This window comes from Panthera onca, chromosome A3 (assembly GCF_046562875.1).
Source record: "Panthera onca isolate mPanOnc1 chromosome A3, mPanOnc1 haplotype 2, whole genome shotgun sequence".
Taxonomy (NCBI): Eukaryota; Metazoa; Chordata; class Mammalia; order Carnivora; family Felidae; genus Panthera; species Panthera onca.
The window spans coordinates 38,515,148-38,541,885 of NC_138341.1; the positions used below are offsets into that span (position 1 = coordinate 38,515,148).

The 26,738-nt window shown below is 42.7% G+C and overlaps 1 protein-coding gene across 1 annotated transcript in view; it reads left to right on the forward strand.

Moving 5' to 3' along the window:
- The window catches only part of LOC132692651 (immunoglobulin kappa light chain-like), an 82,339-nt gene extending 58,487 nt beyond the window's left edge, over window positions 1–23,852 (forward strand). Inside the window, exons 3-4 of the mRNA XM_081795236.1 lie at window positions 20,107–20,142; window positions 23,325–23,852. Of these exons, the coding sequence (XP_081651362.1) occupies window positions 20,107–20,142; window positions 23,325–23,656 (368 nt within the window). The 3' untranslated portion in view covers window positions 23,657–23,852. The remainder of the gene's footprint in view (window positions 1–20,106; window positions 20,143–23,324) is intronic.
- Window positions 23,853–26,738: the final 2,886 nt, after the last annotated feature.

The following is a 26,738-nucleotide window of genomic DNA, read 5'->3' on the forward strand; positions in this document are numbered from 1 at the left end:
AAAGATGGAAACAGGGGGCCTCGTTCAGATGGGGAGGGGAAGTCCGCTCCACTGAGTAGATGGCCTTGAAACCAAGTCCTGAAATGTCATGAGGACCTGGAAGGGTGGGAGGGGTGAGAATGGAAGCTTGGTGAAGGCTAGAGACCTACACTAATCAGTGAACTTGCCTCCGTTGGGTAAGACTGGGACTCTCCAGTTGCTCAGTCCTGAAAACCAATGTCATGCTTGGCACTTCTCCTTCTTTCCTGAATTATCAGCGTTCTCCCCTCTCTGACATCATTCCCATCAGTATGTGAACATCTTTTAAAAAACTCTCTGGGGGGCGCCTGGGTGGCTCAGTTGGTTAAGCGTCCGACTTCGGCTCAGGTCATGATCTCACAGTTCATGAGTTCGAGCCCCGCGTCGGGCTCTGTGCTGACAGCTTGGAGCCTGGAGCCTGCTTCACATTCTGTGTCTCCCTCTCTCTCTGCCCCTTCCCTGCTCATGCTCTGTCTCTCTCTGTCTCAAAAATAAATAAACATTAAAAAAAAACCTCTCTGACATCACATCTCCCTCCAGTTATGGCCTATTTCACTCTTCTCCTTCACTATAAAGCTCACTGACGGAGCTATCTACAGCCACCGTCCCCAGACGTTCTACCCTCATTCTTTCTCGAGCTTTCTACATTCAAGTTCTTACTTCCACCATCTCATCGAAACGTCTCAAGGTCCCCAGTGACCTCCATATTGCCAAGTCCAATGACCACATGCCAGTCCTCGTCTCGCTAGACCCATCAGCAGCATTTAACACACTGACAACACCTTCCTCCTTGATACGCCTTTTGCTCTGGACTCCAGGGCATTGCACCATCTTGCTGAGCCTCTGATCTAGGCAACGCTCACGCCATTGCTTATCACATTCCAAGCTCCGGTCCGATTCTCTCCCTGAACTCTAGACTCGTATATCCAATGGATACTTGACAGCTGCATGTGGAGATCTAATACGCATCTCAAACTTAAAATGTCCAACACCAAATTCCTGATCTCCTTCCCCAAATCCACTCTCCCACAGTCTTCTCTATTGGAACAGACTAGTACTCAGAGAAAAACTCTGGAGTCACCCTGAGAGCTCTCTTTCTCTCACACTCCCTGTCAAAACCATCAGCATATTGTTATCTCTGTCTTCAAAATATACCACTTCTCACCTCCTCCACTGCCACTGCCACAGACCCGAGCTGTCATCCTCTCCAGCTTGGAAGATCTCAATGGCCTCCCAACTGTTATCTTTCCAGTCTTGCCTCCCAGAGAGATCCTGTTAAACTATGTACCAAACTATGCCCTGCTCTATTCAAAACTCTCCCACTTACCACATCATTCAAAATAAAAGCCAAATCCTTAGAGGAGCCTACAAAGACCCGTATCAGGTGGCCTCCTTGTGATTTCTTTGATCTCATTTCTACTCCTCTCCCCCTTGTACACTCCACTTTGGCAACACTGGTTTCCTTCTACTTCCCCAACATGTTGATCACATTCCTGCCTCGGAAATGTGCTGTTTCCTCTACTTAGAACCAACTACAACTCTACTGCCTGGAGTATTCCGATGGTTCCTTTCCTCACCACATTGAAACATTGATTAAGTCACACCTTCTCAGTGCAGCCTTCTATGACCGTCTATAGTAGATTGACTGCAAATACAGATCCCCCACTCTCTACCCCTCCCTCTACCCATGCTTTTTGCAGTATAACTTTGCAGCTCCTCCTATCAAGAGCTGGGGTCTATTCACCTTCTTCTTCAACAGGATCAACTGTATCGATCTTTAGAATGCATCAGACAGGGAATTGTGTCAGCACTAAGGTTAGGCATCAAGATGCCTCATGTACTTTTACTTCCTCACTTCAGACCCTGCCACCTGCCACAGAAAGTTGGGATTAATCTGCTGCATGATGAGAGACATGACGCCCAGTCGCCCAGACAGCCCCAGCTGATAGCCAACCACGGCAATGTGAAAGACAGGAAAGAAATGTGAGCCTTTCTATAACTGGAGCACCTAGTTGACCTGTCAGCTAACTTTAAACACACGAGCAAGCCAGCCAAGACCTATCAGGATCAATCAGGCCTGGCCCATAGCAACAGAACTACTCAGCCAACCAGTAAACATGCCGGCAATAAAAATGCTACCATTTTAAGTCACTACATTTTGGGGGTGATTTATTACACGAGAATAGCTAACCGATACATCATCTGATTTTAAATTTCTACTCACTCTTACCCCAACAAGCTTTGATCCCCTTCATTTTTCTTTATAGCACTTCCAAAACAACATAGTAAGTATTCACTGATGCAGGTTATTTATTGTCTGTCTCCCCTGGCTGGGGTGAAAGCAAATATCTCTGCTCTTGATACATAGTAAGCACTCAGAAAACATACCTGGGGTGGGGGCACCTGGGGGGCTCAGTTGGTTAAGTGTCTGACTTCAGCTCAGATCATGATCTCACAGTTCTTGTGTTCGAGCCCCAGGTCGGGTTCCGTGCTGACAGCTCAGAGCCCGGAGCCTGCTTCGGATTCTGTGTCTCCCTCTCTCTCTCTGCCCCTCCCCCATTCACACTCTGATTCTCCCCCAAAAACAAACATTAAAAAAAAATTTTTTTTTTTAAAGAAAACACATCTGGAATGAATTATATGGATTCCTTAATATGGGTACTTTAACAATATTTCTAATCATTATGAGAAGCTGTTCTGTAGGTAAGGGTGTTCAGAGCACCCTGATCAGGTTTGTTGTGGTCTTTTCCTGAACCCATGTATCTCAGAAGGAGGTAAAGAAATCATACTTAAAAGGCTTGGGATTTTTTCTGTTTTTACAATGAAATGGGCAGGTCAATTAAATGTTTCCCAAGGGACTCAGGTTATGCAACACTTAGAGCCATGATTTCCTTCAGTCACAAGGTTCGACCTGAATGCCTAAGGGACGACTTTAAAGAAAGAGGTGACAAATGACGAGAATGAGGTGCTGAGGAACACTAGCTCATATTTCTAGAGTGACGGGGTGAAAGAATTAGAGAATTGCCTTTGTGAGAAAGAGCACACCTGGAAGAAATGGAGAGGAGAGAGAAGGGAGGTACGGAAGGAGACAGCAGAAACAAACGTCAGGGCCATTGCTCAGGAAAGCTGGAAAATAGGGTCCACTGAAGGAAAAAGTGAGAGAGGGATGCTACCTTCCACGTAGGAGGTTCTGAATAGGAGAGGTCAAAGGTTTAATATTGGGAAGGTCCTGAGTTGGAAGGTCCTGATTGCAGGTGAAGAAAGGAGACCAAGAGAATAAGGAAATAAAAGAGAAATGTTCCAGAGTCAAGGAGGCACAGGGAAGAGAGAATTCATCCATCAGGGTGTAAAATCCACCGGACCCTTCCCCAAAGGGTAGAGACAACCTTACTGGGTCAATTATGCCGTCCGTCTGTGGGAAATGCACAGGTTCCTGCGACACAAAAACTCCTGACAGCTTCTCTGAGACATCTTTACGGCATTTGTCTTCACTAATCTCCCACCAAAAGGGATCCAGAAAAAAGCCAACCCCCTTAATTTTCCCCTGGGCCCTGAACAACCCTCCAAGGAATAAGTCGGGAGAGGTGGCTTCTCAGGCAGATACAGGAATGTGCATGTTCAGGGCCGAGCAGGGAGGAAGCAGCAGGTGCAGCCAAGCCTCCCTGACCCTTGGCCCCAGGAGAAGAGGTTTGTGTGTGAGGCTGAAGCACCGTGGGAGGAGAGCTATAATACTGCTGACAGTGGTAACTCGCCACGTCTTCAGCCTGGAGGTTGCTGATGGTGAGGGTGAAATCCGTCCCAGACCCACTGCCACTGAATCGGTCGGGGACTCCAGATGCCCGGGTGGAAGCTGAGTAGATGAGCAGCTTAGGACGCTGCCCTGGTTTCTGCTGGTACCAGGCTAAGTAGCTGCTAACACTCTGACTGGCCCTGCAGTTCATGGTGACCTGCTGACCTGGAGACCCAGCCAGGGAGCCCGGAGACTGGGTCATCGTGATCGCCCCACGGGCACCTGCAAGCACGAGTAGATAATGATGATACATACGCACTTTATCGTGACACCGAAATACGTCGTCTGAAAAGCGTTGTACCTGTCAGTGCATAATTGGGTCTATTTTGGAAATCGCCGGTATTTCTCATTATACCTTAAAAAAATGTTTTTAACTCTAACCGATACTACTCCAAAAGGATTGTGGCAAATTTTAAGTTTCTCACCTGAGACCCACAGCAACAAGGATATGAGGACCTGCCTCTGGGCCACCATCTTGCTGTCCCTGCCTGCCCGATGCAGCTTAGCTCACATGGCAAAGGCCCCTTTTATCAAACCTGAGCAGCTGGTCTGGGCCTGGAGGGGCCTATGCAAAGCAGCTGGTGAGTAAAGAAGCAAACTGCATGAGCAGTGGGTTATGAAAGTATCCAATGTAAATCTAAAGAGCCAAAAATACCACCAAAAATATAGTTGTAGGACTAGAAACACAGAAGTCAACTTAGAAGCTCCTAGAACAACTCAGAAGTTCTAAAATGACAAACTGCTACAAGATCTAATGATGAGTTTCTATTTTATTTTATTTTTTAAATTTTAATGTTTATTTATTTTTGAGAGAAAGAGAGAGACAGAGTGTGAGCTGGGGAGGGTCAGAGAGAGAGGGAGACACAGAATCCAAAGCAGGTTCCAGGCTCTGAGCTGTCAGCACAGAGCCCGAAGTGGGGCTTGAACTAGTGAACCACAAGATCATGACCTGAGCCGAAGCCAAACGCCAAACCAACTGAGCCACCCAGGCGCCCCGAGCTTCTATTTTAAATTCAAGAATGTTTTTAAATGGGTTGAGTTTCCAGAAATGATGAGCTAGGCTCTTCATATCAATAATCCTGGTAAAATTATAAAATATGCTGGGAAACGAAAGAAGGAAGGAAGGAAGGAAGGAAGGAAGGAAGGAAGGAAGGAGAGAGGGAGGAAGAGAGGAAGGAAGGAAGAAAGGGAGGGAGGGAGGGAGGGAGGGAGGGAAGAACGGAGGAAGGGAGGCAGGGAGAGAGGGAGGAAGGAAGGGAGGGAGGGAGAAAGGAATGGAAGGCACAAGAAGGAAATGGAGAACTTTGGGCCCAACTTTTTATAAAATCTCTGACCAAAGATATTGGGACTCTAAAGCCATTTTTATCCTGCAGATATGTAAGGATGCCACAAACCCCTGAGCTCGGTTTTGGGGCTGTACAAAGGGCCAGAGAGATGGGAAGACAGGACCAGAACTTACTCACTTAAGGAGAAAAGCAGGACCCTAATTTGAGCTAAGGGAAGTCTGAATCCTGAATTTTAGTTATTCTATTTTTTCAATTCAATATTTCCATTTTGCGTTAAATTGGCGAATTAATTAAATCTAGGTTCTTTCAAGAAAATTTAGTTCCAGGGTGCCTGGGTGGCTCAGTCAGTTGAGCATCTGACTTTGGCCTCAGATCATGATGCTGCAGTTCATGAGTTCCAGCCCCGTATCTGTCTCCAGCCCCACAGTGGGCTTGCTGCTGTCAGCACAGAGCCTGCTTTGGATCCTCTCTCCTCCTCTCTCTCTGCCCCTACCAGGTTCACACTCTCTGTCTCTCTGTCTCTCTGTCTCTGTCTCTCTTTCAAAAATAAATAAACATTGAAAAGGAAAGGAAAGGAAAGGAAAGGAAAGGAAAGGAAAGGAAAGGAAAGGAAAAAGAGAAAAGAAAAGAAAAGAAAAAAGAAAAGAAAAGAGAAAAGAAAAGAAAAGAAAAAAAATTTAGTTCCATCCAATGGTTTGAGAAGTCAGCTCAGGGTTGCCTGTTCCTGGTCCTGCTGTTGATTCCCCAGCAGAGGGAAGAGTGGGGGTGGGGGTGTGCAATTCCCTTAAGAAACTGAGCGTGCATCCCCATAAGGACGGCATAGGTTTCTGTGGCTTCAGGTATCCAGCTACTGAAACTCTTCCAATCTTGTCTCTGAGTGCGGCAGATGCCTGGTGCTCACTCCGTGAGGTGGTACGTTGGCTGTTCTGTGGGCATCCACGTGGCCTCTGCACTGCTTCTTGATGTGAGAAATTTCCTAAGACCCAGCTATACTCTGTATCAAGTAGATCCAAGCTGGGGATCCATACCTCACCCTGACAAAGGGTCAATTCTCCCATCATTCAGCCCCCCAGTCCGCCCCTAGTGATGGTTAATTTTACGTGTCAACTTAGCTAGGCTATGGCGCCCAGTTTGTTTGGTTAATTGCCAGTTTAGATGTGGTCCTGAAGGTAGCTTTTTTTTTTTCAATATATGAAATTTATTGTCAAATTGGTTTCCATAAAACACCCAGTGCTCATTCCAAAAGGTGCCCATTTCAGTGCCCATCGCCCACCCTCCCCTCCCTCACACTCCCCATCAACCCTCAGTTTGTTCTCAGTTTTTAAGAGTCTCTTATGCTTTGGCTCTCTCCCACTCTAACCTCTTTTTTTTTTTTCTTCCCCTCCCCTATGGGTTCCTGTTAAGTTTCTCAGGATCCACATAAGAGTGAAACCATATGGTATCTGACTTTCTCTGTATGGCTTATTTCACTTAGCATAACACTCTCCAGTTCCATCCACGTTGCTACAAAGGGCCATATTTCATTCTTTCTCATTGAAGGTAGCTTTTGGTGTGATTAACATTTAAATTAGGAGACCTTGCATAACACAGATTACTCTCCGTAATGAGGGTGGGGACCTCATCCAATCAGTTGAAGGCTTTAAGAAGCAAGACTGAAGTTTCCCAAAGGAGAAGTGATTCTTCCTTAAGATGCGACATAGAAACTCAGCCTGAGTTTCCTGCCTACAGATTTCCAACTCAAGGCTGCAAGATCAACACTGACCTGAATTTCCAGGCTGCCAGCCTGCTCTACAGATTCTGGACTCACCAACCCCCACACTCTCAGTTCTCAAAATCTCTCTCTCCATGGATATCTTATTGGTTCCGTTTCTCTGGAGAACCCTGACTGGTAACACTCTTCACATCCCTCAGGTCCCACCTGTAAGAATGCCAGGCATAGCATTCGTTTCTGCCTCCCCACTGTTCTTTCCATAGACCATTCTTATTCCTTCTCTTACTTTACAAAGCTCTCACGGGGTAGGACTCAACTGCTGGGCTGTATATATGGGAAATCCAGGCAAGACAGTGTGGGACATGTCTGTACTCCCCAATTCTCTCCCCCTGGGGGGAAAAATTTAAGGGAAAATCCAATTGTATTTCTTTTCTTTTAAGTTTATTTATTTATTTTGAGAGAGAGCACAAGCCGGGGAGGGGCAGAGAGAGAGAGAGAGAGAGAGAGAGAGAGGGATGGAGAGGGAGGATACCAAGCAGGCTCCACACTGTCAGTGTAGAGCCTGATGGGGGGCTCAAACCCAGGAATCCTGAGATCATGACCTGAGCCTAAGTCAGATGCTTAACCTACTGAGCCACCCAGGTGCCCCCTGATGTTCTGGAATTACAAGCTTTATGACTGCCTCTCACACTCGCTGACCACACCTAGTGGCAGAATAAACAAAATGGGTATCTTCTAGGATTCTGAGGACTTACCCTAAAGCTTTCTGAGGAAACATTCCTTCGGTTCTTTTTTTTTTTTTTTTTTTTTATTTCTTTTAAACCTTCAGAGAAATTTTGCATTCTTTCCCACAATTGGTCCATTTGCATTTTACTATAAAATATTCTCATCACAAATGTTATACCTCTGAAAATCCCTATCACCCTAGCTTGAGACACAACGCCCAAGAAAGGGCACAGAATCAAATTCTCTCAAGTATACTACAGCCACAAAATAAACAGTCCCCACTGACACTTCTTTTTAAAAAAAAAAAAAAAAATTTACTTATTGTTGAGAGACAGAGTGTGAGCAGGGGAGGGGCAGAGAGAGAAGCAGGCTCTGAAGCAGGCTCCAGGCTCTGAACTGTCAGCACAGAGCCTGAAGCGGGGCTCGAACCCACAAACCGTGAGATCATGACCTGAGCCGAATTGGAGGCTTAACTGAATGAGCCACCCAGGTGCCCACTCCATTGATATTTCTTTATTCACAAGCTAGATCCAGTCTTTACTTCCAATTCTCATATTTTTTATCATGGATTTTTGCATAAATTTTGATTTTTAAATATTGCATTAAAAGATTATTTTATCTGAATTACTGAGCGGTGTGTGTGTGTGTGTGTGTGTGTGTGTGTGTGTGTATCTCCCTAAGTTTTGTGCCTGAGGCGAGCACGTCTTCTGCCTCACTCTGGTTCTGATCCTGCATAAAGGACTCCAAAGAGCCTGGATGACTTTTAACACCTCAGACTCCACATCTTCACTGTGAAGACAAAATTAGCCTTGTGAATATTGTAATTGATACCTAAAGATGCACACGTTCCCAAGTACAACCAGGGATGAAAGATTCTAGCTGCTAAACTCCCCGCCCTCCAAAGTTCCAGGTTCCTGACAGGAAAGAGGACCCCAGGGGCCAGGACCGTAACAGAGATGGAATCTGGGGTTGGCCTTGAAGGGCTCCTGGCATCTGGCTCAGCAGTGAGGAGGCTCTGGGTCCCCCTGAGGGGAGAAAGAACTCAACCCAAAGATCAGAAAGAAGGCCTGGGGAATGGAGCAAAAGGAGAGGGGGCGGAGTAAGAAACGCAGTTAGACAGTAGCCAGGGGTCAGGTCAAGTCACCCTGGAATGACCTGGAGAGTTCATGAAAATCCCGGTGGCCAGTGACCACCCAGACTGGTTCCATCAGAATCTCCAGGGGTGGAAACCAGGCATCAGTAGTTTTTAAAGTTCCCCAGGAGGTTCCAATCACAGCAGCCAAAAACGAGAACCACGGGTGTAGGCCTAGGAGGATGTGACAAGGGGTTTGTAACTGCAATGAGAAACCTTTGAAGAGTTTTAAACAGGGAAATCATTACATCTAGTTTCCTTTTTTTTTTTTTTTTTTTAAGGATCACGCTGGTTACAAAAGAGAATCATCCAAAAGGCTTGTTGCTCATCAACCACTTATCTGTAAATTTGCTTCCCCTGTAAGTGGGGCTGACCACTGAAAATCAATATACACTAAGAAATAGAGCTGGAGGTAGAGAAACAGAAAGAGGGGACGGGGGTGGACCAAATGTTTATACAGGGGTAATAAGTTTACAGGGGATTTTATTTTACTATCCTACCTAAATTCTCAGTAAGACTTATAAATCGCTTATTTTAAAAATAATTTAAGATTGCTCTATACCTGCCTTTTTTTTTCTCTCTCTTCAAATATTTCCATGACTTTTTGCCTAAAAACAATAAAATCTGACCTGGTTTGTAGTAGTTTTGTTACCCAGAAACCTCAACCATCCCATTAGACCTATGTAGGTTTGTTGGCTTATACAACACTGCCATCTACTGGCATAACTTCACAACTGCACCCTGACTAGTGTGTGGTGAGTCACTCTAGGAAATGTGACACTGTTTCTTTTTATTTTCATTTTTAATGTTTACAGCAATGGCCAATCATATACAAAGATAGATCATATACATGTCCACACATGTGCACGCGCACGCGCACGCGCACACACACACACACACACACACACTGGAGTATTTTGAAGCTGATCCATTAAGAATTTTAGTGCATTGCTCACCAAAAAGGACTTTAAAAAAATTAAGTGCTATGCTACTATGGTACAGAACTAAAAGTAATTCTCTAATATTATCTAATTCCCAGTTTTTATTCAAACCACCTTGATCATCTCTACACACTGTTGTTTCAGTAAGTTTGTTTGAATCATGGTCCAGGTCCAGGTAAATGTATGGTTAATTAAGTTTTACCAAAACCTCAAAAAAAAAAAAAAAAACCTCTATTTTACAAAACCTGTCCAGGAAATAGTAAAAGAGTGCGGACCACCATTATTTAGAAATATAAATCATGTCACGGGACGAGGATAGCCTTGAGACCAAAATCTTTACCCCTCCCTCTACCCATGATTTTTGCAATATAACTTTGCAGTTCTTTCCAGTTTTAAAAACTGTTTGGTATCCTGAGTCCTACAGCAGCTGACATGCTGAAGAAAGACACATACGTTCATGTTGCTCAGGGTCATTTTTCATTCTTTCACTGGATTTCAGAAAGTGCATTAAAAATGTCCCGTCAGACTTGGACCAGATGGCAACTGTGCAGAGAATTTTCCTGGTCTGCAAATATTTTTCCAAGTGCCTCAGGAAATGTAATAGAAGTGCTTTAACTGGGAGGCAAAACATCTGGTTCTTCCCCCATTCCAGTCCTTCCCTACCTGTGTAGCCTTGAGTGAATCACTTCCTCTCTTAGACACCTAGCCTCCTCCTGTTTGTTACCAATGGGGAGAGACACAGTTTGTCTCTGCCAGTTCAAACAGTCCACAAACCTACAAAACCCCTCCCAGGAGGCACCCAGGCTATTTTCTATTCAGTCTAACATGGTTTCTGGGTCTGCTGTCATGAAGACAATCCTGGTTTAAGGCACCACTGTCCAGTTTCCAGGGCTTCAGAAACTACCAAAGACAAACACCAGAGGGGACCATAGCAAAGAGAAAACAACAAGGATTTCCCGTGACTCCTCAACAATACTTGTTCATTTCGTTCATTTATTCAATAAATATGTATTGGGCACCAACTGGAGGCCAGACACTTGTTAGTCACTGAAAGCACAATGGTGAGTAAGAACTCTTTTATCTATCATCAAAATACCATAATTCACAGACTTTGGTTTCAAAATACATAGAAGGAACAGAGAACTATGGACGTTCCATTTCCTAACTGCATCCCTACATTTTCTAAGAACACACTGACCTCACCTTTTAAGGAATTTCTCCTTTCTGATTGGATACTTTTTTTTTTTTTTTTTTTTTGGAAAGAGAGTGTGAGCAAGGAAGAACAGAGAGAGAGGGAGACAAGAGACAGGGAATCCCAAGCAGGCTCACACTGGCAGCACAGCCAGATGTGGGCTCAGACTCATGAACCATGAGATCGTTAAGATCATGAGATCGTTAAGATCATGAGATCATGACCTGAGCTGAAACCAAGAGTCAGATGCTTTTGCCTCCCCAGACAAAAATAATTTATCATTTTCATGACATCAGTTTTCTCTAGGTTAACATGCAACTCTTTGAAATCTAGTTTTTAATTAGGTATAATTAGAAATTTTTAAAAACTTCATTTCTCTAGCAAGTCAAATGACCCTGAAAGGACACATAGTGTTAAAGAAACAATTACTCAAGACATTTGTTGAAGAAAAGTAAGGCAGACTTAGGATCATCAAGATAATGTGTAGGAAACACTGCACAGTGGGAAGGAGAGATTGGGCCCCACTCCATCTACAAGGAAAAGTGGGAGTTTATAGCCAAGGAGCAGAGTGGGGGTCAGCGGATGGAAAAATGACTAAGAGAAAACATCCAGTTCAAGGGAGGATCTGGTAAAATCGACCTAACAGGACTCTTGCTGAAGGCACGCTGGGGTGATCAGACATCGCCTGGGAACAGTGAAGGTGAGGAGCCCATCAGATGTTGATGGTGATTGATTGGGTTTTGGAGTGTTGGTGGGGTTCGGAGCCTATGGCCAATTAAGAATTCTTGAAGACATCTTTTAGTGTAAAAAGATGATTTTGTTAAAGCATGGGGACAGGACCAGTGGACAGAAAGAGCTGCACTGGGGTTGTGAAGAGTGACTGCTTATACACAGTGGAGTTGGGGGAGATAAAGTCAAGAGGAAGTTTCTTGAAGGGATTTCCATATGCTGAAGAAGACTCAGGATTACTGGAGGCCTAGCTATTGTCAAGCTAAAGTGGTTTTCCCTCTAGCAAAGCATTATCATTAAACCAGTAGGGAGTTCCTGGAGATTAGGCCCTCAGGATGAGATATTTGTAAACTGATGGAGACTCTATCCTTTAACCATTTGTTTTCTGTCTTTTCCTTTGTTTATGGGCAGCCAGGGGCCAGGGTACCTGAGGAATATCACACATATCCTACCTGGGGTGGGAGGTGTGGGGGCGGGGGAGGCCAGGGTTGGGGGTTGTTGTAAGCTTGTGCTTTGTCCTCAGCTTGCCTCACGCTCCCTCATCAGTGACCAGATATCAAGGAGGCGGATTCTGGTTAAACTGACTTAACATGGTTCTTGCTAAAATTGGACAACGCAAAGATGAACACAGAAGCCCAAAATTCGGGGTCCACTTGAGAAGAGAGCTCAGAGGAGCCACAGTACAGTTTGGTCAAGGAAAGAGTCTTCATTGTCAGTCATCTTTGTGCCTCATTTTCAAGTTTTGAATAACTTAACAGCATTTATTACAGTTTATGACTATTCTGTTTGGACTTAGTCTCTCCATCTTATTTTGTAATTCTATTTATCTAACATTTTTCTCTTGATTTTTTATTTCCTTTTCCTGAATTTTGCCAGACTGGTTTAATTTTCTTTGTCCATTTTTTGTTTCTTTTAGTGGCCTGGAAGATTTTTATCCCATTGCCTTTGAATGCCTGTAACTTTGCCTCTTTTTCTTTCTATCACTATCACCATAGCCTGAAGGGTGCCTCAATGGAGGCAGCCCAGGTGTTATTCCCATCCCACACACAGGCCCAGTCCCTAGTAACTCTGAGGTGCATGTTTTCCACGGTTTTCTGAGGGAAAATCAGTACTGGCTACTCAAAGACCCCTTCTATTTTTGCAATGGAATGGAAGATTCTAGATTTCAGTTTCTCTATCAACTGAATCACAAAATTTAAATCTTTGTGATTTTCCACAACTGTTTTTTTCTGGTAATGGGATCCTGCATGATTCTCCAACCACAAAATAACTTTATTCTCATTTTTATATTTCTTCTGTCATTGCAAGGGGGATTTTGAACGAGTGATGGACAGGTCCATTATACTCAACTTAAAAGTCCAAATCAGGAGCTCCTGTGTGGTGGCTCAGTTGGTTTGTTATGCCCAGAATTCATGATCCCCAAATACCGCCAGGGAGCCAAGTCCGATGTAAAAGCAAAAGAGCCTTTATTCGAGCTAGCTCGAGCTCAATCCCCTACCTGCACCGACACAGCGGTGAGATACCGGGGAGAGAGGGCGAGTTTCAAAAGGACAAAGGTTTTATTGGGGCCTAGGGGCAGTTGGTGAGGTTATGGCTATGGCCTCAGCCGATTGGCTGGGGAAGGGTCCTGGGGAAGGGTCCGAGTCCTGTTAGGCAGGTGAGGGGGTGGTTACTCAAGGGGAGGAGGTGTGGTCAAGGTGAAGGACACAGAACAAGATGGAGTCGGCCGGCGTAGGCCCGCCCTTTCAGGTTAAGCATCTGACTCTTGTTTTGGCTCAGGTCATGATCTCAAGGTTTGTGAGACTGTCTCAAGATTCGTGAGATTGAGCGCCACCATATTGGGCTCTGCTCTGACAATGCAGAGCCTGCCTGCTTAGGATTCTCTCTCCGCCTTTCCCTCCTCTCCTCCCCAACTCCCTCTCAAAATAAATAAATAAACTTTTTTTTTTTAAGTCCAAATTATTCCTTGTTTCAATCTGTTGGGTTTCGGTTTTGCTTTTGTGTGTAAGTGCATTCGTTTTCCTGTAGGCCTGCCCTCTTCCCATCCTTCTGCCTTGTTTGTAACTCTGTGTTATCAGCCAGGATAATCAGGATACTTGGGGTGTTGGGGGGGTGGCAGTGATGGAGAAAGGAGTAATCTGTGCTTTCTCTTTCACCAACAATAGACTAATAGCCCTAGAATGTGTATGCTGATTAGGGTGGGAGAGAGAGCCAGGACCTGGCCTAGTAACCCCATTTAGAACTCAAAGGAGTCAATTAAGAGAGGGTCCAGGTTAAGATGATGGATTAAACACATACATTCCATCACAATACCTGCTTGTTAAAAACAAACAAACAAGGGCACCTGGGTGGCTCAGTCGGTTTCGGCTTCTGACAGACTTCGGTCCAGGTCATGATCTCACAGTCCCTGAGTTCGAGCCCCGCGTCAGGCTCTGTGCTGTCAGTTCGGAGCCTGCAGCCTGCTTCGGATTCTGTGTCTCCCTCTGTCTGCCCCTCCCCCACTCACACTGTCTCTATCAAAAATGAATATCGAAAAATGAATAAACATTAAAAAAATTTTTTTGAAACACCCTAAAATACAAAAAAAAAAAAAAAGATTTTTAAGAATATTATTTTAAAGAAATAAACCCACAAGAACAGGAAGAATAGGGCAAAAGGCAAAAACAATACAATATTAGGTCAAATGGTAACCAAGACCCACAGAGCTGAAAAGAAAAGCTAATGGGAACAGAAAGCAGTGAGAGATCAGAATCCTTCTACATGGGATCAGGATTATACACGTTGAAGGTATAAGGCAGTTTGGGACTGTGGGCAGAAAAGATCCAGAGCCCAAGTCCTTACCCAAGATGAGCAAGACTAGGTGGGGGGTGGAGGGCACTCAGGGCTGGGTCCTGAGCCATCAGGGAGCAAAGCAGAGTGCCCATGAGGGACCTGAAGATTTGACAGTGGGGAAGAAAACAAGTATGAAGAATCAAGCCTGAAATCATCAATTTCACAACTGCATCCAGAGCTAGCCCAATCAAAGTAGTTGTCCATGATAGGTTTCTCAGTAGTAGAATAAAAGAGGACACAGGGCTAGGGCTAGATGCCAAGGGGACAAACAAAGGGGGGCAGGGAACTCCAGAGCAGAGTTCGAGGGACTCATCGCTTGTGTATAACCAACCAGAAACCACAACACTTGACATGTAAATCTGGGTGGCAAGCCTCTCCAAGGGTAATAAACCCTGCACTGTTACTGCTGTTTTCTTTTTCACTCTAGGAAGTCAGAAAATACCCGCAGCCTTAATGTCTTCTTGGAAACATGATGAACATCTACATTTTCCAGAGCAGGTCCAAAATCTTGGGTCATGTTTACGGCACAAGCATGTGCACATGTTAGAACAAAGGATTTTGCTTCTTTCAGCACCTCTTCCTTCAGAGATGAGTGGAAACAGATACAGCTCCAAAGGACTAAGGAAGCAGCAATTTCTCAAGTAACCTCCTCTGTCTCCCTTCTTCTCGCTATGGGGCCACACTTGCCCCTTAGGAATTCAGGATAGGTGTCAATTTGTGGCACTCTAGCTGGAAGACCGCCAATTGATCAAGTTCTAGGCACCAGTGAATGTGGACTCAAGAATTTCATCCTTACCTTATGGGATATCAACTTGAATCAAGTATAAATGATAGCCATTACAATCCTAAGGAGGAGTAAAGCTGATGTAAAAAGAACCACCTATCTTGGACTCCACTGTGATTGATGAGCTAGAAAAAAATATTGAACCACAGACTTCAAGATGGATTATCAGAAACAAATATTCCAGAGCCAGGTAAGGAAACCACCATCCTCAAACCTTGCAAAAAGCAAAACTATGCCATAGTGTCCCGGACAAGTTAGCTGATTTACTGTATGTTACCGGTGTGAGTGAAGCGGATGTCTCCAAATAGCCTGGTCAATTACGCCAACTAAAGGGCAAAAGTAGTGTTTCTTGAAATGGTAGATGTGAAAAACATTGATTAGACAGTTTAGCAATAGTTTTCAGGATGACTTACAGGTGGGCATTTGGTGTCTCTCGTTTCACTCTCTTTCCCTTGCTTTCTCTCTCTCTTCCACAAGCAGTTTAGAATTTATTCTAAGAATCTAACTTTGCTGGGGGTCAAATGGGAAACAGCTTCAGTGATGAGTTTGTTGGAATGCTCTCCCCAAATTTTCATTTCCATCACTCTTATACACAAATCCACGAACCTGTCAGACTCGTGTACTGACAGTGTGCCTTTCCTCAGTAAATCAGTATTATCAAGGTCCATCATGGGCGTTTTGTAGAATGGTAGATCCTGGCAGAACCTCACAGATGCTTTGAAGACAACCTTTACCTTCGAATGATGAACCATACACATATTCAGGATCTCAACCATTTCTCAGTGATCCGTGTTATGTTACAACATCACATCAGCCATTCTTATTGATCACAACTATATGGGATCGGTAAAATAGTTTCTGTCACAATAGTTCTTACGATAAGCAAATACTGTAGCAAATACTATATTAGTACAATAATTTAGACGCGCTCTTCACAGTAGATCCCAACTTCACATTAGTTCCCAATTTCACATTATTCACTGAGGAACATAATCCCCAGTAGAGCCATATCATCTTTATCGTTCCCACTTTCCAGCCCCTCCCTCACGCCCACCTATCCTACATTTGTATCTCCTATACAGAACCAGATTAATTCTTGATTTAAAGATTACAGAAAAACATTAATTGACCAAAAAAACCCTCATGCACGTGTATATATCATTTAAAATTATATTTATACATTGTACGTGAGTATTGAGAATCCTAGTAGGCAATGTCAGAGTTTACTTTTTATCAAAATTGCTGCAGCCTTATTGTTTCTGAAAACCACAAAATGAATGTATTCACCTAATTTTTAAAAATCAGATAATCTACAACATACAGAAGGGGGAAAAGGAAGTGTCATTGCTCTCCTCTTCCCAAACAACATACCTCTGTAAGCCCAGGAGATAACTACTGAGTAAAACTTGTTGTATTTCTTTCAGGAATTACCCTGTATTTATATCCATATATATCCATTAAAATGGAATCAATATCACACAAAACATATCATTCCATGGCCTGTATTTTCACAAACACCTTCCTTGTGACTACATAGAAACCGACCTCATCCTCTTATTGGTTGCTTAGTGCACCATTGCAAAGTTCTATCATAATCCATTTAACCAAATTCCTATTGGTGAAAATTTCAGTTATTTTCCATTTCTTCAACTTCTAAACATTTCAATGATCAGTCTTGTATATACATTTGAGCACAGTCATCTACTCATTTCCATCCCTAGGACAGTCTAAGGAGATCCCTTTTCCTTCTCCCACCCCAATGTCATCGGCCATGCATGCTGCTTCCATTGGGTATTTCTACTCCCAGGGCCAATTAAGTGCATGAGCTCCCAGTGCTGCCACTCACTATTAGGGTGAAGTTACTTAACATCTCTGAACTCAATTTTCCTCACCTATAGAACAGGGATAATATCAGTTTCTTGTTCCTAGATTCTGGGGAATAATTAAATGTGGATGATTCATGTAAAATGTCTGACACTTTGTAAGTGTTCAATAAATGTCAAGTATTATGGCTAGTACTGCTTGTATCTCTGCAGAGAAAAATCACTCTGTCCTCTTTAGGATCTATGTTGACTATGTCCTCAGTCAACTCTTTTGCACACTAAATGTCCACTGGCCAGTTTCTCTCTTCTGTCTACCTCCATGATTCCTCTCTTTCCTCATCTTCTGGTGAGATCCACTGCTGATTTTGCTATTAAAGACAATAGCAAAACTCTTGCTGACAGAATCAAGGAAACCTACCCCTACCTTTCAGAATTACAGTTACAATTTCTCTTATGAAACTTATTATTTCTTTAATTTTTTTAACATTTATTTATTTTTGAGAGACAGAGACAGAGTGTGAGAGAGGGAGGTGGAGGGGTAGAGAAAGAAAAAGATACAGAATCTGAAGCAGGCTCCGGGGGCTCTGAGCTGTCAGCACAGAGTCTGATGTGGGGCTGGAAATCATGAAACATGGGATCAGGACCTGAGCCAAAGTTGGACACTTAACTGACTGAGCCAGCCGGGAGCTCCAAATATTTTCTTTTTTTTTTTTTTTTTTATTAACGTTTAGTTACTTTTGAGAGACAGAGCGCAAGCCGGGGAGGGGCAGAGAGAGAGAGAGGGGGAGACACAGAATCCAAAGCAGGCTCCAGGCTCTGAGCTGCCAGCACAGAGCCCCACGTGGGGCTCAAACCCATGAACTTTGAGATCATGACCTGAGCTAAAGTCAGATGCTTAACCAACTGAGCCACCCAGGTGCCCCTGAAACATACTATTTCAGTGGTTAGTATTAGTCTTTGGTTTATTATAATTTATTAGCTCTGGTTCATTATTGATTTTCAACTCTTCATTGTGGAATGTCTTTTTTTTTTTTCATTCATTCATTCTGCAAATGTTTGTTGAACATTTGCCAAGTGAAGGTACTAGACTGGGCCTTCCAAATACAAGACAATGAAACATCAAACAATTTACAGTCCAGTAGGGTAGAAAGAATCTGATAGCCGGTAAGAACAACTAGGTGTTCTAGATCTGTCTCTGTAGTCTACAAAGCAGAGTCACTTGGCTGGGGGATAATCCAAGAGAAGGTCTCTCTTGAACTGAGTTTTGAAAAAATTCATTGGGCTCTGCACTGACAGTACAGAGCCTGCTTGGAATTCTCTCTCTCCCTCTCTCTCTGCCCCTCCCTCACTCTGTCTCTCAAAATGACACACACACACACACACACACACACACACACACACACACACACTTTGATGGGGTTACCACGGAAACACCATGGCATGGCATGATTCCCCAGCAGCTCCAAAGACATTCTGTACATGGTTCATCTCATTGAACATGGTGGGTACCCTCTGACAACAGATGATCAACTAAGTAAAGTCTACTTTCTACTCTATTGATCTTTGATCTTTGTTTTGGGCTCAGATGTCCTCTACAGCTTGATGCCAAAATATGTTTTAAAGTAAAACATGAGCCTTGATCTGATCTGATCTGATATACATTTAGTATACCTTTTTTGAAATATCATGGCAAAGGAGAGGTCAAATACAAAGACACTCTTTAATTATCCTTAACTGAGAGAAAACTAGAATCCCATAATTATACTGAATGAGGTTTATCATTTGCAAAAGCTCCCTGCCCCAGGAGAAGGTATAAAAGAGTGAAAATTTTAAAACTTATTTGTTTTCTTTGTCATTTCCATTCAGCCTACCTTCAAATAAATACATAGGCAGTCCAGATAGGGTAGATGGCTAAAGAAAGGGATCATCAGCCCGTAGACATAAATATATCCTCTTCCAAGATTTTAGATCTTACCTAAAAAACATTCTCTATCAGGGAAGCCCTGAGGGTTCGACACCTGCTGGAAAACAGAGTAAAGCTTCAGCAGCTGACCCAGGGCCTCTGGTCCCCTTTAGTGAGAAGGGTTTTTGTACATTGATACAATGGGGAGCTATCACTGTGGTGGACGTTTGGCCAAGGAACCAAGCTGGAAATCAAACGTGAGTAAAACCCAAACCTTCCTTCTTCAGTTGTTTGTTGTCTTGTGATTCCCGGATCTATGAAGCGATCTGTATAAGCTGACGTTTTACAACCAGGATCTGACATCCTCTAAGGCAAAGATAAAGTCTACAAACAAACTCAAAAGTGGATTACACATTTTCTGTGAGGAACGGGATTCAGTCATTGGGTGAGAATAACTTGTCTAAGTGATAGTTTCAGAAATCTATGGGGAAGCATAATTATATGTTCTACACAGAGCCTTGCTCAGTTGTCAGAAAAGGAAATTCAGTTTTCGTATAGGAAGGAGATTAGGAGGAACTACTGTGTGTACAGTTTCGGCCAGGGGACGAAGCTGGAGATAAAACGTAAGTATTTTTTTCAACTAATTCTTCACTGTTTTTGTCTAATTGGTTTGCTTTTTCTCCCCCCGCCCCCCGGCCTTTTCAAGCGTTCTAATTAATTACATGTCAGGGATAAAACAAATCTCATTCCCAGATCAGGTACAGAGGAGGGAAAATCATTCCACTGGAGGCTAGCTGACCGCTGATTTTTAAGATTTCCAAATCAAAATAGGGTCACTGGGGAGAGAGACTACCGTTTCAGGGTGGGTTTTCATAGAGGTGGAGGTTAAGGGAAATCACTGTGGTTCACTTTCGGCCAGGGGACCAAACTGGAGATGAAACGTAAGTACCTTTTTGTTCAATTATGTGTGAGGTTTTCGTCCTGTTGTAATATTTGTTCAAGTTTGTGACATTTTGGTAAAATGAGCCATTCCTGGTGCCCCAAAAGAAAATAGCAGAAAATGAGAAAATAGCCAACTTTTCAGCTAAGCAAACAAATCGTTGAGTTTGTGATGAGAGTAGGCTTTGTGGGGAGAAGGGGAAAGACAGCTGGAGTTTTCTCAGAATTGGACTTTCTTATATGATCAGCGTCAGAAGGAGGTTTTTATTGAGGGCTAAGTGTCAAAGCCCTCAGTGTGGCTCACTTTCGGCCCAGGTACCAAGCTGGAGATCAAACGTAAGTACACTTTTCTAGTCCTTTTTCTGGTAGCGTTGTGAAATTTGGGGGTTTTCATGTGTGGAGTGTGAGTTGAGGTCAATTCTGAAGAGCACGGGATTCTTCTGAAAATCAGATGAGTAAGGGACTGAAAATCAATTTGTCTCAAGGAAGAGCAAAGAGACAGTTAGTTGACATGGCATCTAAATTGCCAGATTTTCTCTGTATCCATCAATCTAATGAGCTTAGCAGCAAAAAGAGGTTTGTGTTGAGGGAAAAGTAATCAAGTTAATACAGTGGACCACCTTTGGCCAAGGGACACATCTGGAGATTAAACGTAAGTAATTTTTCTCTGTTGCCTGTTGAAATTTGGGTCTAAATATCAGTGATGACTTTCAGAGACTGAAGTATGAATTTTGTGCGGACGGGTACATGAGACCATTTCAGATTTGTCATCAATTTCAAAAGTTAAACTCAGCGCCAAAAATGGATTTCTAGACAAAAAGATTAATTTAATCTAAATTTCATTGTTCAAAAGGAAAAAAAAAATTAGTGTAGATGAAAAGGAATCTTTGAAGCTTGAGAGAAAAAGTGAACTAATTTTCGCTGAGTTTTACCAGATGTTATAGCGAGTTTTGCTTGTTCTGTGTGATACAGAAATTTACTTCTTAGTCTGTTTTCTCTCCTGATAAATAATTTTATAAGATAACAATTAAAATCCATAGAATGCATGAAAAATTGGTAAGAAGTTAGAAAAGCGTAGTTGTTTGCCATGTAAAACCTGCAGCTTAATTGAGAATCAGCTGCAATGCTATCTTTGGAGCCTAAAACGAGTGATTAACTGTTAATATTCAAAAATTCTACAGAAGTTCTATATCCTGATAGCTACCTTCTTTGTAAAAATCCATTTCTATGTTAGACTAAATGTGAGATGATTTCTTATTGTAATGGTGAAAAGATGGTTATCGCGAAAATCTCAGTTTTGAACACATTCGTTTGAATTAGGTAAAATAATTGCATGTTTGAATGCTCATGGACTTGTAGAAAAATAGTAAATATTTTAGTGAGTGTGTTCTTTTATTTCCCTCCGTTATTACTTGGCCACTTTATATCGTCAAGGAAGCCATGGCACATCTTGCGTGGTCTATAGACCTCATGGCGGTCTTTTGTCATGACCGAATAACTTTCGTGATCAGGCCACAGCACTCGTGTGGCAGTGCGCCTAGCCACTAAAGGCCGCGGCCACTCCACGTTCGTTCGCCTGTTCAACTCTACTGTGGCGGCTTTCCCGACACAGTGATACGAATAATGGCAGTAACGAAAAAGAATAGAAATGTAGTGGGCACTGAGCTAACATAGAAGAAACAGGGAGAAGTCTGATTTATTAGAAATTTCAGAAATAAAATTCAGTCATTGTTATATGAAAATTTCCATTAGAGGACTATAAAAAAGTTAAAGCTACTTTTGTTTTCAGTGACATGTAATGATTTCAATATCCTCTCATCAAATATATTTAAATAATAAAAGTACAATCCTAAAGAGAGAAATATATATCATTCTTTCCGAGTAAAATCCTTACCAGCAAAAACTGAATTTAAGGCCGTCTGGCCATTCCAGTTTTAATCAATTAACTTTTACTGAGTTCACATTAAATACCATCAGATAAAAAAATAAATTTGTGACATGTTTTTAATTTTCAAAAAATTAATGGCTTGGGAAGGACTATTTTTCAGTTGTATGAAATATCTAATCATAGAAAAATGCCATTAATAAAAACTTGATATAAATATATTTTCCAATACTTTCATTCTGTGGTAGAAAATTTTTAATCTGAGTATTTTAATTCCATACCCTCTAAAATAGTTTAGTAATTTTTTGTTGTTTACTTCAGCTGATTTCAAAAGTGGTGCTTATGAAAGATTATTTTTGGTCTGCAACAGTTTTATAGGACTATTTTAGAGCTGTTTTAAAACTCTGAGAACTATTTTAGAACTATTTAAACTATGTAGCTTTTTAAAACTATTTTAGGGCCTTTTAAAAACATTTTTTATAAGCTTAAACTCCATTAAAAGCTAATAAAATGTCTTGTAAGACTTTCCATATCAATGTGCTAATCATTTAATATTTGAATGCAGGATGGATATTTTAAAGGCATCAAGGAGTCACCCGGTTAGAAGTATCTTCCTAGATACTTCCCTTCCTTTTTTTTCTAGAATTCACACTCTTTTGCGGCCAATGCTTTTTTATAAAATTCTCAGAGAAAAATTAGTAATGAAGGTGAAAAGAGAAAAAAAATCAAAACATAGAAAGTTCAGTATCTTACTTTGAAATGCTTTGTTAATGGAGGTTAGCTTTATAAAAACCTGTTCACTTATCTGCAGTCTTCTCCCAGCAAAGGATTCTAGATTTGTTATTTTAGCCCTTGCTCTCTGACCAGACAGCTTGAATGCCCACAGGGGGGATTTCCCAGACGCCATCTGGCAGCTGCTCATGGTCAGAACCGAAGCTAGCTAGTTCCTCGTAGGCAGGTGGCCAAAATTACAGTTGACCCCCATTGTCTGGTCTGTTATCGCCCCATATCATGACAGCTGTCAGACGAGGGCTCAGTCTTCCTTCAAGGCCTTTGTAAGGAGGTGGGAGAGTTGCTAGCCTGATCACAGAAGGTAACAGGGCTGTGCCTCAGCCCAGGCACAGACTCGGGGCTTAAAGTCACTCTATAGGGGGGGTCTGGCTCTAACACACTCAAAGAAAACCCAGGAAGGAAAAATCAGCCCGATATTGCTACACAGTTCTGAGAGAGGCACGGAGGAATGATCGCTGTAAGGGGGTCCAAGACCTGTTTTCTCTTCTAAACTTTGAGGGAGTCAGACTAAATGGCCTTTGTTTCTTTGCCTAAAGTACTGGGTGTATGGCAGGGGACAGGGAACACAGCTGAAGGAAAGGTGAGGTCAGAAAAGCAAAAAAGCCCTTAAAATGGCTGCAAAGAGTTCAAACAAAACAGTGTAAAACTTTCTTAAGAGATAGGGACTAGAGAAACACTCAAAATCATGGAGATTATAAATCTGCTTCCTGGTCTCCCTCATTGCTACACAGAATAAATTGCTCTGTCTCCCTTACGGGCTCCGGGATTGCCCACAAACAATATGCCCAAATGGAGAACTTCCCTGTTACTTAACAACCATTCTCTGTGCTTCCTTCCTCAGGGAGTGATGCTCAGCCATCTGTCTTTCTCTTCCAACCATCTCTGGACGAGTTACATACAGGAAGTGCCTCTATCGTGTGCATATTGAATGACTTCTACCCCAAAGAGGTCAATGTCAAGTGGAAAGTGGATGGCGTTGTCCAAAACAAAGGCATCCAGGAGAGTACCACAGAGCAGAACAGCAAGGACAGCACCTACAGCCTCAGCAGCACCCTGACGATGTCCAGTACAGAGTACCAAAGTCATGAAAATTTCTCCTGCGAGGTCACTCACAAGAGCCTGGCCTCCACCCTCGTCAAGAGCTTCAACAGGAGCGAGTGTCAGAGAGAGTAGCCTAGCAGGCCTCATCACCTGCGCCTCAGTCCCAGACTCTCTGTCTCCCTCCTCAGGCCTCCGGACCTTTCCCCATCGGAGACCCACACCTATTGCAGGCCCTTGTCCCCACCTTACTGCCTCCCCCTCTTTGGCTTTAATCATGCTAATAATATTTGGGGGGAAATGAATAAATAAAGTGAATCTTTGCACCAGTTGGTATAGTTTTTTTTTGTTTTTTTTTTCCAATTACCCAGTTTATCTTCTAAGGAACTAAACACCCAGTTGCTATAAAATCACCACCACGTATAAAAATCATCATCCCGCATTCTACCTGACCTTCCTGTCCTCTACGAGACACTCCATGAAAGCCATAAGCGACCTGTCTTCATATCCTGCCCACCCCCAGGGCCATGGTGTAAGAGGCTTGCTTCCTCATTTTCCCCTCCTCAGCAGACCCTCAGAGTCCTTTTAAGGGTGACAGTTTCTACAGTCACATATCTTCTGATCCAGTTGAACTTACCTAAGAATTTACTCAAAGCAAATTTTTCAAAAGAAAGAAACATCTATAAAGAGTCATTCACTGTGACATTATATAAAATAACAAGACAATGAAAATGATCTAAATGAACATGCAACAGGGAAATGGTAAAGTCCATTATGGCACTTTAATTTAATGGAATGTGATCTCTCTATCTGCCAAAAACCATACTGAGTGCTTTCCACAACCTAATTTAAACCTTACTTTACTGCAAGGTTAAAAATGTTCATTAAAATGTTGGGCAAGTTCTAAGGTACACCTGGCTGGCTCAATCGGTTGGGCATTCCATTCTTGGGTTTGGGCTGAGGGCACGATCTCATGGTTTTGTGGGTTCGAGCCACGCATCAGGCACTGTGCTGACAGCACAGAGCCTGCTTGGGATTCTCTCTCTCTCCCTCTCTCTCTGCCCCTCCCCCACTCATGCTGTCTCTGTCTCTCTCAAAAACACATAAACTTTAAAAACTTTATTAAAAAATAAAAATAAATAAAAAATTTTAAATGTTGGGCAAGTTCTAGAAAGCGGAGAGAGATTCATACAGTATAACCTAGCAATCCCACTTCAAATGACTGTGTCTCTGTCCACCGGAAGACCTGTGCACATTTTCAGAGCTGCTTCATTTATAAAAGCCCAAAACCAGAAATAATCCAAATGCCCACAAACAATAGAATGGGTCACAAAGTTGTAGTATGTTTACACACTGAAATTCTATTACATAAGGAGAATTTTAAAACTATAACTATACCGAATGGCATAGATGAATCTCATAAACATGACAACAAGCAAAAGAAACCAAACACAAAAGATAATTTTTTAAATTTTTTTAATGTTTATTTATTTTTGAGAGAGAGGGACAGAGCATGAGCAGGAGAGGGGCAGAGAGAGAGGGAGACAGAGTCCAAACTAAAAAAAAAAAATTTAATGTTTATTTTTGAGAGAGAGAGACAGAGTGAGCACGGGTGGGGGAGGGGCAGAGAGAGAGGAAGACACGGAACCGGAAGGAGTCTCCAGGCTCTGAGCTGTCAGCACAGAGCCGGACACTGAGCTTGAACGCACAAGCTGTGAGATTATGAGCTGAGCCGAAGTCAGATGCTTAACCACTGAGCCACCCAGGCACTCCCAAAAGATATATTCTATATATTTTCATTTATATAAAGTTCCAAGCCAGTTAAAACCACAATTAGAAATTTGGATGGGGATTACTTTTGGGCATGGGGTGAGGTGGTGCCTAGCAGGAGGGCTTCTGGAGTTTTGTTAAGTAATGTGTACCACTGTGGAAATTTGTCAAACTGTATAATCTGTGCACTTTTCTACATATAGATAGATAGATAGATAGATATAGATATATAGATATAGATGACTGGTACTTCAAAATAACTTCACATCAAGAAATATCTTACACCAGGGGCACCTGGGTAGCTCAGTCGGTTTAAGCGTCTGGCTCTCGGTTTTGGCTCAGATCATGATCTCACAACTTACGGGTTTGAGCCCCATGTCGGCTCTGCACTGACAGTGTGGAGGCTGCTTGGGATTCTCTCTCTCCCTCTCTCTCTGCCTCTCCCCGACTCATGCTTCTATCTCACAAATAAATAAACATTTAAAAAAAGAAGTATCTTACACCCAATTTATAGATAAAAGAGGCTAAGGTCAAGACCACATGGTCAGTGGTGGGCCTGGGATCAGATCCCCACCCGCCTAACTCTGCTCTCTGAAAACGTATACAATTCTGCCTTCCTGTGCTTATGGTGCTGCATAGAACAAAGAGTCAAACATTCCATCTTCCTGAGGTCTCTCCTCTTTTCATCCTTCTAGAAGGTGCCATTCGGCCTGGGCACCTATGCTGGGGGGAGGAGAGGGAGGGTTGGTATCAATGTGAACAAGGTGGGCCTTTTACTAAATCGTATCAGTGGCCAGAGTGGCCACTGGAGGACCTAAGGCTGAATCTCAAAGACAGAAGCCAGGGATTCTGTGCTCTCTCCCTACTGGGTGAGCACTGGTGAGTTAGCACTAGGGTTCAAGTCACCCATTACCATGAGCCTGGCTAGATGAAGTGGACACATTGTTATGTTCTTTTCCCACATCATTGTTCATATATAATTGCCTGGGAAGATATGCTCACAAGTCATAACAGAAAGTTACTTGACGTTTGTGCCTCAGTTTTCTCATCGGAAAGTCTTACTTGTAAGACTGTTGTGAGACTTGAATGAAATAATTCATGTGAACCACTGAACACCCAGCCTAGCATGTATTGAGGAAGGCACAAGTATTAGTCATCGTCATAATAATAGTAGCTCAGTTTGGCTACTATTTGATTTCTTTCAACTTATTCTCCAGCCATAATTCTTTTAACCCCAAAGACTTCCCTTTCCCCAGTTGGAGTGCTTTGATACCTTTGTTGAAAATCAAGTGACCATAAAGTTCGGTCTACTTCTAAAATCTCTATTCCCTTCCGGGATCTATTTGTCATTAGACACTGCCTTGATTGCAGAAGCTTTAGGAGTTTCACTGTGGATGTGCCAAGTCTGAGATGCCTATCAGACAACAAAGCAGAGATGACAGGTGGA